Source organism: Dipodomys merriami, unplaced genomic scaffold (assembly GCF_024711535.1).
Source record: "Dipodomys merriami isolate MVZ:Mamm:240054 unplaced genomic scaffold, mDipMer1.0.p SCAF_7, whole genome shotgun sequence".
Taxonomy (NCBI): Eukaryota; Metazoa; Chordata; class Mammalia; order Rodentia; family Heteromyidae; genus Dipodomys; species Dipodomys merriami.
Genome location: NW_027206290.1, coordinates 31756956 through 31769090, shown reverse-complemented (window position 1 = coordinate 31769090; position 12135 = coordinate 31756956). Strand labels below are relative to the sequence as shown.

At 47.4% G+C, this 12135-nt stretch overlaps 1 protein-coding gene across 1 annotated transcript; it reads left to right on the top strand.

The window, feature by feature from the left end:
- The first annotated feature begins 143 nt into the window (after window positions 1-143).
- Window positions 144-7186, top strand: LOC138816466 (glutathione S-transferase Mu 1-like). Its single transcript, XM_070006224.1, has 8 exons — window positions 144-273; window positions 1732-1807; window positions 2108-2172; window positions 2458-2539; window positions 2643-2743; window positions 4204-4299; window positions 4384-4494; window positions 6693-7186. The coding sequence occupies exons 1-8, from the start codon at window positions 238-240 to the stop codon at window positions 6780-6782; spliced, it is 657 nt and encodes a 218-aa protein (XP_069862325.1). The 5' UTR covers window positions 144-237; the 3' UTR covers window positions 6783-7186.
- The last annotated feature ends 4949 nt before the right edge of the window (window positions 7187-12135 follow it).

Below are 12135 nucleotides of genomic sequence, written 5' to 3'. Positions count from 1 at the left end.
GCAGCACTATTCTTCCTTTCTCCTGCCTTAGAGATACTGGCTCCTTTCCAGGTCACTTTGCCAAGAGGCTTCTAGGCCAAATGAGGTGGGCGGTGCATGGGGTGGGCGGTGCATGGAGGGGGAGGGCAGACCAGGAAGCAGAGTCCTGGGCCCTGCCTGGCCTTGCTCAGAAATAAAAAGTCGCAGCCCTGTGCTTTTTGAGACCACTAGGCTCAGTCACAGTACCCTTGGAGCACTATGGCTATGACGCTGGGTTACTGGGACATCCGTGGGGTAAGCAAGGAGCATGGGGTGCAAGGATAGGGTGGGAATGAATTGATGAGAATGCTGCCAGGAGAGGATTCTAGAACATAGAACTTCTGAGGTCTTGCTGGATTTTTCTTTCTTTTTTTTTTAAATTTATTTTTTTATTGTGAAAATACTGTACAGGGGTTACAGTTACATGAGCAAGGTAACGAGTACATTTCTTATCAAGCATTGTTGCCTCCTCCTTTGTTTCCCCTTCCCATCTCCCTACTTCCCTCCTCCCCCCATTTCCCCCCTCCCCCTCCCTCCCAGGCCAAAGTTGTAAAGTTCGTTTTTCCACATAACTGACTTGTACATCTCATTGTTGCAATGGGTCCACCTGTATCCCTATTTAAACAATTTGTTTCTTCCCTTCCTCTCCACAAATTATACCAACATCAAATACAGTGATAGCAGGGGTTATATCCTGGGAGAGGGACATACAAAGCAACAAAGAAATCATCTTATAAATGTGTTAGAAACAATCGCAAGCAAAAAACAAAAACAAAAAAAAAACACATTTGAGGGGCTGGGAAGGTGGCTCAGTGGTAGAGCACTTGCCTTGCATGCCTGAGACCGTGGGTTCGATTTCTCAGCACCACATAAGCAAAAAAGAAAGAAAGCCAGAAGTGGCGCTGTGGCTCAAGTGGTAGAGCACTAGCCTTGAGCTGAAGAGCTGAGGGACAACGCCCAGGCCCAGAGTTCAGGCCCCACAACCGGACCCCCCAAAAAAAAACATTTGAGTCCTTATCTTGGGGTTCATTTTGCCTAACATCAACTTATCTGTTTCTGTTTGTCTCAGACATATACTAGATGTTGCAAATAAGGGAAATCATGGGGCCTATGTTTCTTTGGGCCTGGCTTACTTCACTTAATTTTTTCTAAACCTTTCCATTTTCTAACAAATGAGGCAATGTCATTCTTTCTGATGGAGGCATAGAATTCCATTGTGTATATATATCACATTTTCTTGATCCATTCAGCTACTGAAGGGCTTCTGGGTTGGCTCCATATCTTAGCTATGGTAAATAATGCTGCAATAAACATAGTTGTGCTGGTAGCTTTAGTATGGTCTTGTTTGTGATCATTTGGATAAATGCCCCAAAGTGGGATTGCTGGGTCATAGGAGAGCTCTATGTGGAGTCTTTTGAGGAACCTCCATACTACTTTCCAAAGTGGTTGAACAAGTTTACACTCCCACCAACAATTCTTGCTGGATTTTTCTGCTTGTACCTCTCAGCACTCTGGTGCTTACACAAGTGTGTGTGTGTGTGTGTGTGTGTGTGTGTGTGTGTGTGTGTGTGTGTGTGTGTGTGTGTGTGTGGTGTTGTGTACCATATGTACCATACGTCATGAACATGTGAGTATAAGATATTGTTAGGTGTAGGCTGAACCACCTGGAGGAAGTGAAGTTATATAGCTCTCTATCTGACCTCTGTCTCGCAGCTGGCTCACGCCATCCGCCTGCTCCTGGAATACACAGATTCAAGCTATGAGGAGAAGATATACACGATGGGGGATGGTAAGGACAGCTCTTCATCAGACCCTTGCCCAACCCCTGCCCAGTGGAACCCAGATACCCATACAATGTCCACCTGTTGCTCAGCTCCACAGGCCTCCTCCACCTGCACTCTGGGCCTGCTTCTTCCTAAACTCCACAACTATGCAGTTTGGTACTCCATTGCAGGAAGCTGGGAGTGGAGGGCTGGGTCCCTTTGTAATTGGATTGGCCTACAGGACTAGACCCACTGCCCCAGGGGGTCCTGGGAAAAGAAGGCTGGACCCAGGGAGGTTTATTTACTCTTGATCTTGTCTACTACAGCTCCTGACTATGACAGAAGCCAGTGGCTGAGTGAGAAATTCAAGCTGGGCCTGGACTTCCCTAATGTAGGTGCAGGGGAAGGGCAGGTCTAGGGAAACTCCAGGTGTTCCTTACTCATCACCATGTTCTATTCAGAGGTTTCAGGATCAGTTATTCCTGGACTCTCATTCTAGTCTATGCAGTGTTTCTATGATGCTCTATGTCCCAGCTCTTGCATTCATTCTGCAGTGTGTTTATGTAGGGATCACCATGGCCGGGCACACTGAGAGCCAGATCCTGTGACTGTCCTAACCCAGGGAAAGGCTGCTGGGGCCTGGGCCCCTTGTGACCTTCCCTGCTTGTCCATCCAGTTGCCCTACTTGATTGATGGAGCTCACAAAATCACCCAGAGCAAAGCCATCCTGCGCTACATTGCCCGCAAGCACAACCTGTGTGAGTGGGGCTGGCGGCAGGGTGGGTAAGTAGGGGCTGGGTAGTGGCCATTCCTTGGGCTTGGCTGGGGTGGAATGAAGAGGATGCATCTATTTGGCTGCAGGTGGGGAGACAGAGGAGGAGAAGATTCGTGTGGACATTTTGGAGAACCAGACTTGGGATTTCCGTGTACAGTTTGCCATGTTCTGCTACAATCCCGACTTTGTGAGTACCCAGTAGGGCTGGAACAGGGAGGGACAGGAGAAGGAGTAAAGTCTAAAGTCTAGGTTTACCTATGGACCAACATTTTGAGCATTCGACCTTCCCCCCTCTCCCAGCTCCCCCCCCCCCGCCTTTTTTTCTCCTCCCTGATCCTGCGGCTTGAACTCTGGGTTTGGGTGTTGTCCCTGAGTTCTTTTTTGCTCAAAGCTAGTGTCCTACCACTTGAGCCACAGTGCCACCTGCAGTTTTTTCAGTGCTTAATTGGAGATAAGGGTCTCACAGACTTTCCTTCCCTGGATGGCTTTGAACCACAATTCTCAAATCTTAGTCTCCTGAGTAGTTACGATTACAGCTGTGAACGATTACAGCTGTGAGCCATTAGCAACCAGCTTAACCTAATTTTTGGTATTGAATTTCCAAGTTTTCCTATCCTGTCAAAAAATGGATCCCTCCCAACAGGTAATTTTACTCCCACTTCCCACCCCTCTTCTCAAATTTATCAAATGAACACTGTGAATCCATTATGCTGGTTGGACATTTCTATCTAGTCAATTCATATGCTTGAATTCTCTCCAACTTTGACCTTTGTCATGGACTTCTTCTCCCATTGGTTCTCACCATCTATCTGTTTATGGAATGCAGAGCTGCAAACCATGAGAAATAAATAAATGGTAAGAGGACATTATATACTCTGGTCTTCTGAAATCTGCCAGTGTGCTCCTGACATCAGTATGAATCAGGACCTTTAGTTAAGAGGCAGCTCATGGTCAGTTTTAGCATCTCTTTTCCTTTTTCTCCTTTCTTTCAACATCAAACATTCCTCTACATCATCCACCAATCAAATACCATTTCTATTCTTCAACCACCCCATAGGTAGAAATCTGTCTTCTCTCCTACTATGGTAGCAATTTTGTAACTTCTTTGTCCTCCATGACACTTTTTTTTTGGGGGGGTGTCCAGTAGTGGGGCCTGAACTCTGGGCCTGGGCACTGTCCCTCAGCTCTTCAGCTCAAGGCTAGCGCTCTACCACTTGAGCCACAGCACCACTTCCGGCTTTTTTCTTTTTTCTTATGTGGTGCTGAGGAATCGAACCAGAGTCTCAGGCATGCAAGGCAAGCGCTCTACCACTGAGCCACCTTCCCAGCCCCTCCATGACACTTTTGACAGTAGAGTCTGCCCCACAAGTGTCTGTCCACAGGATCACCTTTGGGGCATTATTGCGAATTCAAGGACAGAATTGTGTTCTTGCATCACTTCCCAACAACTCTGGTGGTAGAGTTCTGGTTCCCAACAGTAGTTCACTAATGGCTGATGAGCCTTGGGCACTGATACAGACATGGTCTCAGGGCCTGTGGCTGTTCACCTGTGCCAGGCTGAGGTCTCCTTAGTCCCTCTGAGACTGGCCTGTCTGTGGAGGGGTGGTGCTTGTATCAAAAGATGGTAACAGCTGTTTTCTGCCTCAGGAGAAGCTGAAGCGTGAGTTCTTGGAGGGCCTCTCTGAAAAGATGAAGCTCCTCTCCCAGTTCCTGGGGAAGCGGCCATGGTTTGCAGGGGACAAGGTAAGGAGGAGGGCCACAGGGAGGAGAACTCATCTATTATCACACTTTATATGAGAGTTCAGCCCACTCATTCTGTCTCTGCAGATCACCTTTGTAGATTTCCCGGCTTATGATGTCCTTGATATGCACCGAATGTTTGAACCCAAGTGCCTGGATGCGTTCCCCAACCTGAAGGACTTCATGTCCCGCTTTGAGGTGACACCCCCCAATCCTCCTTCCTCATGGATGAATTTCTTCCCTTCCCCCTTTCTATGATGCCTCCGTAGTCCTGGAGCTGAGTGAAGAATAACTAGGGTTTACTGAACACTGGCTTTCTGCCAGCCCCTGTGCTTAGTATCTTACATCTATTGAGCCAAGTTTATCATTATAGCATTCCTACAGGATGGACAGATTAGGAACCTGAGGCTGTAGAGGGTGAATCACTCATTCAAGGTCCCAGTGCCAGGGGAGGCTGTGTTAGGCTCCCTGTGGGCCTCTGCCTTAGTCTATAGGCCACAGTCAGTGGCTGTCCATGTTTTGTAGCAAAAGGAAAAGCCTCAAACCTTGTGCAGCCTGGGTATTCTGCCCAGGACCCTGTGGAGAAGGAGGAGTCAGCAAAGTGTGAGCAGGTAGTGCTGGGAGAGAGAGATGAGTTGGGATTGATGGGAAATACCAAGACGCAGACAATATTCACACCTGCTTTGCAGCAGGAGGCTTGACTGGGTCAAAGACCTCAGGTCTGTGGTTGGTATTGGATTGACTAGAATTTTGGCTGCCCGGTTGGAGGAATTTGTTTTGGATTGTTTGAATTGCTTCATATCTTGTTTCCGCCCTCTCATTATTTTCCCTCTCTTTCCCATCTCATGTTCCTCTCTGTGCAATGAATGGGCGACCCCCCCTTCATTTACTCTCTATACTTTAGCATTTTCATCAATATGAAATGCAAACATGTCCCCCATCCTAGGACTGAGTATAGCAGAAGGGGCCAAAAGAGTTTGTATCGTGCATTTGGTTCTATGTGGATGCTGAGGAGCCCAGTGTTGGCCTCATCTCATAGTTAATCATGCTCCACTCTACTTGTCTACTTGTCTAGCACCAGAAAATCTACTTGACTCCAAATTTGGAAGTTGCAAGCATCAATGCAACATTTATTTTAGCCTAGAATTTTCCTTTCCTTTCTCTATGAAGCAATGTAGTGTGTGTGTGTATGTGTGCTTGTGTCTGTGTTCTGGTTTTGGTTCTGGGGGCTGTAATGCCTCAGGAGTGGTGGAGCACATAACAGTATAGCCTGAGCCTCAGTGGGCCTAGCCTGTTGACAGCTCTGGGAGTCTAGCAAGTCTTTAGAAATGATCCTTGTGAGGAAGACCCCCATGTGTCTCATTGTTATTCAACTTGTGCTCTCTGGACAGCAGTTGAGGTGGATTAGGCACAGGAGGATTACACTGGGGTGCTGGGTGAGGAAGAGCCAGCTTTCTGATTTAGATTAGTAGTTGTAGCAGCTAGTGCTTTCTTTGTGGTTTGGCTTCTTCCTTGCACTGGTCATCAGGGTTTGCTGAGTCACTAGGTGAGATCTGGGCTCACTCAGGAGCTGCACGGGCAAGTTCTCTGTCCTGCTGTTCTGCCAGATCCTCCTTCCTTTTCATTCTACCTAAGTCAAGAGCTTCAACGTGAAAAAGGGATGCATGTGTGCAGACAGGCCTTGCCTAGGAGAGAAGAAGGCAAAAGCACAGAGAGAACACAGAATGACCAATCCTGGCTGCTTGAAGCCCTGGCCGGCTTCTTCGCCATTGGAGAAGGAGGATGTTGCATAACCTCTGTCTCCCTCAGGCTCCCTTATTTTTCTCATTATTATTATTATTATTATTGTAAAATTCCATTTAAGTAATTGTACAAAGGGGTTTCCATTCAGCAGAGAGATCTTCATCAATGTCACCCCTTCCATCATTCTCCCCCATCTTTCCCAACCCTACCCATCCCCTTAAATGTCCTGGTTCCATTTTCACATATGTACATTGACTAGAATGACTGTATTCACCCTTTCTTTTGCCATGCATCTGTACTTGACCCCCTTTGTCCTGCTCTTGACACTATAAAGCATGCTTCAGCTATTTATTTTGGTAAGCTGTTGTTTAGTTGTTCAAAGGCATTACATCATTGGAATTCCTCCCCTGAGTATTTTATGTTTAGTCAGTTTGTCTTGTATGTTTTGGTATATGTTTATGAGTTAGGTCTCACCTCTACAGATAAGAAAACACATGTGTAGTTTGTGTCTCTGAGCCTTCAGGCTCCCTTCTGATAAGTTGGGTGGACTTCCTGTATCTGTATTTTAAACTCTAGGAGATGTCCCTGCATGCGGCTGCTCCTGCCCAATGGGCAGCAAACCTAAGCTCCTGCCTTTTCTCTCCCACTTGCAGGGACTGGAGAAGATTTCTGCATACATGAAGACCAGCCGCTTCCTCTCCAAACCCCTATTTTTAAAACTAGCCAAGTGGGGAAACAAATAGGACTGTATAATGACAAGACTCAAAAAGAGGATCTGTCTACACCCTTGGCCCTCTCCCCTGGCTCCCCACGTGGCTATCTCGGTCTTCTCCATCCTTTCTCCCTCCTTCTACTCCCTTCTCCCCAATGCCTGTAATCTCCTTTTTCTACTCAGGCCCACCTGCAAGTGAGACACTGTAAGCTTCAGATCTCCATTTCTTCAGTAAAGTCATCCTGCTCTCCAATTCCCAGTCCTGGCTTTGAATCCAACCAGACAGCCTCTGTCTTGCTTGGAGGAGCTTGACTGACCCCAGACCCCAACATTGCCTGAAAGATAACTGTACCTGGTACATAGGCCCGGGCCTCCAGTCCTGTGTGACCCCTTCCCTGCCTAGTAAAGCCTGAGCTACACTAGTTCTGTTGTAATTACTGCCTCTGTTTTTCTGGGCTGATTGTGTTGATGAAGTTGAGGTTCTTTGTTCTGATGTCCATCGCTGGGCTGGATGATAGGGAAGGGTGCAGAGATGCAGTGTAGTGAGTCCCCAGCAGAGAGTTAGTTTAGTATCCTTCTTGCCTCCTCTATGGTATGGATAGGTCTCCAGGGGTGTGTGTGTGTGTGTGTGTGTGTGTGTGTGTGTGTGTGTGTGTGTGTGTGTGTGTGTGTGTGTGTGTGTGTGTGTGTGTGTGTGTGTGTGTGTGTGTGTGTGTGTGTGTGTGTGTGTGTGTGTGTGTGTGTGTGTGTCCGCGCACGCACTACTTCTAGGGCTTGAACCCAGGGCCTGGACTGTGTCCCTGACCTTTTTGGCTTAAGGCTAAGGCTCAACCACTCAAATCTCAGTGCCACTTTTGGCTTTGCTTAATTGGAGATAAGAGTCTTGGAATGACTTTTCTTTCTTTCTAGGCTGGCTTTAAATTGCGATCTTAAGCTCTCAGCCTCCTGAGTAGCTAGGATTGTAGGTATGAGCCACCAATGCCTGACTTACACTTCTTTTTCACTCCTTTTCTCTGCCAGACTCTCCCAATTTAGTTCAGCCTCCTCCTCTCTTCTTCCTCCTAATCTGAATGCTAAATCCAAGCACAGAGACCTTTGCTGTGATTTTCTTTAGAAGCCCAACAAGCTTGTGTTTCCCAGCACTACTGTCATCTCTGTATAAGACACAATGCAAAGATATGCACACAATATCACCATCAGCCTCAGCCTCACCTCACAGCTAATCATGGGTCACCAAGAGTTCGTTTATTTGATACCACCAGTAAAACCTACGTTACTAGAGATTTGGAAATTTGAGGCAATAGTCTAATGTGTTTATTAGCCTGGAATCTATTTCTTCTCCCCTCCCCTTGCAAACAATGTGCTTTCTCAGCAAGGTCTCATCAGTTCTGGTTCTGGTCCAGGTACACAGCCTTGGGCATTGTACCAAAGCTACCTTGAGCATGGGGAGGAAAAGTGGGGGAGAGTAGAGAACACAGCACTCTGGGGCCACTGGGCCTGGCTCATTGTGTACAGATAGTGGTGGACCTCCCTTGAACCCTTAGGAATTATCTGTGTACTCTGTATCCTGGAAAGTACTCCCGCAACAAAACTGAACGTCTATGGTGTGGTTGATGTGTCAGGGCTGTGGATGAGGTAGGTTGGATTGCAGTGAGATTGGACTCGGGTATCAGGTGGAGAAATTTGGACTTTCTTCTCTCATGAGAACCCTGCCCAAACTTTCTCTGTAGGTCTTGTTCTTGGTGTCCCTTCTCGTCTAGGATTTGCCAAGTCATGGGGTGGAACCTGGGCGAGAAGGAGCATGTCTGTGCACACAGGAGGTGACAAAGTGTCACTAGCTGTGTGGAAGTCTTTTAACCTCATTGGACCTCAATGAAAAGTCTCCTAAGTGGTGCTGGCAGAACGGCTCTTGCAGAATAGCTGAGTGGAACCTTTGAAAATGCAATGTCATGTTGTTAGCATTGCCTGCCAGCTCATTATGAGTAGAAGCCATGTGCTACAAGCCTCAGATGGGCCACACCCTGAGTCAACAATGAAGGGTCCTTCTATACCCTTTGTGACAAGCCGCTCTCATATCAAGATTGGGCATGTAATGAAGGGCAAAGAGGATTGAATGCAGAAGCTATAGCTTCTCACAACACCCCACTCCCCACCAGGCAGCCTCTGTCCAGTGACCAGGCCATTTGGGGAGGGCCATAGGGAAAAGCAGTGAAATCCCACCACTTAGAAACCTTACCCTTTTAGATAAAGCACCACCCCTTGCCAGCTTCCATACCATCAGTCCTTATTTGAGCTGCCCATTTCATCCCCTGAGGATTAATCCCACTTAGCTAATAAATCACTCTTTGCTATTTGCCTAGTTTTGTGCCTCCTTTGCTGTACCTGGAGCAGCTAGTGCACAGTGTCTAGTAATTGGCCTTCCTAGAGTTGGAGGGCTAAGCAGCCTGGGTTGCTGCCAGTGTTTGATCTCTGTGAAATGCTACTCTTCCAGGGAAGCTGCCTGGTTCAGTGGGCAGCAGATCTGAGCCCTGGTCTCCCCTACTCACAGGGTCTGAAGATCTCTGTCTACTGAAGACCAGAGGCTTCCTCCCTATGTTTTCATAGATGGCCCAGTGGTCCAACAAGTAGAACTCTGCAATGCTCAGATGCAAAGGAAGGACCCATCAGAGCCTTGGCTCTTGCTGGGCTCACTGGAGTGCTGCCCACGTCTTCCTTTGGCTTCTTCTTTCTACTTCCATCTCTTCTGCAAGGCCTTATATTTCTCTTTCTTCTATCCACCCCTCTTTCAGGCAAACTTTGCTAAGCAAACTCTTTTATATGATTTCAGCCTCCTCCTCCCTTTGTCCTCATCTCAGTGCTAAATAAAAGCGTAGAGTCCTTTACTGTGATTTTTTTTTTTTGGAGCACAATGATCTTGTGCCTCTATCCCACCCTCTGCTCCAGTCCCCCCCCACCCCAGTACTATTCCAAAGGGCAATTATTTCCTTGTGGCCAGGTTCTGTCCCCAGTGTGGGAAAGATGGATGAGATGACCTCTGCTGGCCTCCACCACCCCTACTCCAACCTTTGCACTGAAAGTTCAAATCATTATTGACACACTGAGTTTATTCACTGCAATCCTAACAATGCAATAGCTATTGCATTAGCTCACTTATTTCCTACAGATAACAGTCTTGTCCTTGTAAACTCATTCCCCGCATTCCCCCTTATTTTCCAGGCTGAAGGAAAATGCATAAATACAAGGCCACGTGTCAGGCCCCAACAAGACACTTTCTAAGGGGCCTCCAAAGGAAGGTGCTCACTTGTTCCATTTTCCCCCTAAGCCATCAACTTGGGAACCCAATGAGAAGTTTAGACCCTCTCTGCAGCTCTCCTGCATTGAATATATGATCAAAACAGGTCTGCATGGCAACTGGAAGAATAAAAAGTGCATTTTTTGTGGTAGGCCTCTTGGGCCCTATCTAAAAGTACTTGATCCAAAAGAAGTTTCACTGGATTAGGATCAGACCATACAACATCCTTAAAGACACCCGACTCTTGTCCACCTTTCAGATCCTCTTTCAGTTTCCCAAGTGAACTTCCCAAGCAGGAAGAAAGCATATTCCATATTTTAATCTATTTGGCAGTCATAGGGAAAGTGTAGAAGTCAGGTGTGTCTGCTTGGGGCAGGCCCATGTTCAACCTGTACCCAGACAGGAGGCTGCCTTCCCTTTCCCAGGCAGATTATTTTCCCTGTCTGTTGTGTTTGGTTTGGAAGTCCAGAACTTTGCATTTGTATTTCTAGCAGGGCTCTTATTCACTGAGATTTAAAAAAGAAAAAGAAAAACAAAATATATGTTCCCTGTGTGTCAGACAGAGATATCTGCCAATGTTTACCACTGCACACTATCTTGAAACAGCTTTTCTAGGTCTCTGCATTCCATGTTGATGCATTGCTAGACATCGATTTCTGTGTATGTGTGCACGTGTGTGTGTGTGTGTGTGTGTGTGTGTGTGTGCACGCACGTGCGCGTGTTTACTCGGCGTGGGGGTTGAATGAATTCAGGGCCTTGTCACTGTCCCTTACTATTTTTGCTCAGGACAGCACTCTACAGAACACTTGAGCCACATTTTTTGGCTTTATGTGGTTACTTGGAGATAAGAATTGCGCAGACTTTCCTGCCTGGACTGGCTTCAAATGGTGAGTAGCTAAGATTACAGGTGTGAGCCACAATACCAGGCCCCGTTTCTTTTTTTTTAAGTTCCATTATCTGTTCTCTAGCTATTACATTTTCTAGGTTGCTTGGCATAAGGCAAAGTCAACCCTAGGCCAACTGACTGCATACCTCTTGGTTTTGAAATAGTCTTCTGCCTTCAAGGAAGGAAGCTCGCAGGCAAGAGGCTATTCTTTTGGGATATTGCCCTTGCTGAGGTCTCAGATCCCAGAGTGATTTTAAAGGCCATTTGAGTCTTCCTGTGATACCAAGAGCACAAGAGGTCAGGGGCCTGGGCCAGGGCTAAGGCTAGAATCCAAGGCTCTAGACAGCTAAGGGTTTGAGCCTGGCCTATCTGTTGTCTTGTGTGGTATCCTTGGAGGACCCCTCTTGTCAGTGTCCTGTCTTTCCTTGGGAAGCAGAAGAGGTGTCTGGCCCCTTGGAGCTTAAGAGATCCTCCATCCTAGCTCACCATCCAGCTGTGAGCTCTGTAGCCAAGGCTACCCTGCTGTCAGTGTGCATTTCTGCTAGCTGCTTCAGTCTATGGCACCTTGGGCTTGGGGGTGGGGGTGAGGATACCTCATCCTCTTTTTTTTTTTTTTAATTTAGATTCACAGATGTGGCCAAAATGTTTAGAGGCTAATTTGCATAATCAAAACCTGATCCCCTTCAGAGCTTGTGCTTCAATTTCTCAGAGAGCACATATTCCCCATATCTGTCCTTTGTCCTAGGTCCTAGTTCATGAACGCCTGTTTCTGTAGATAGGAAACTTTAGAAGTTTCCTTCAGATTGGCCAGTCTTGTTTTTCCAATAATAGGGGCTGAGACTCTTTTAAGCTGAACTCTGGCAGCCTGAGCTTCAGCAAAACACAGGATCTTTATAGCCCTGGGTGGAGGAGTGCATGGACTGCACCCCAGGAGCCCAGCAGGGGGTGGGCTGGGGAGCAGGAGAGCCTGGCGCTGACTTAGGTTCTCAGATGTCCACACCTGGCTCCTAGCCCATCCAGGCTGAGGCTTCTTGGAGTTTTTCCTTCTGCCTCTTCCAGGGTTCCAAGAGCCGCTCCGCGGCCCCCCCCCCCAACTTGTTTCCCTCCCTTCTGCATCTCAAGGTTGGAGGAGACTTGGGGTGGACCCCGGAGGTGGAGCCGAGAGGGATGGAGGGGGAGGTGGAGCCTCAGCGGGTTCACGCGGGA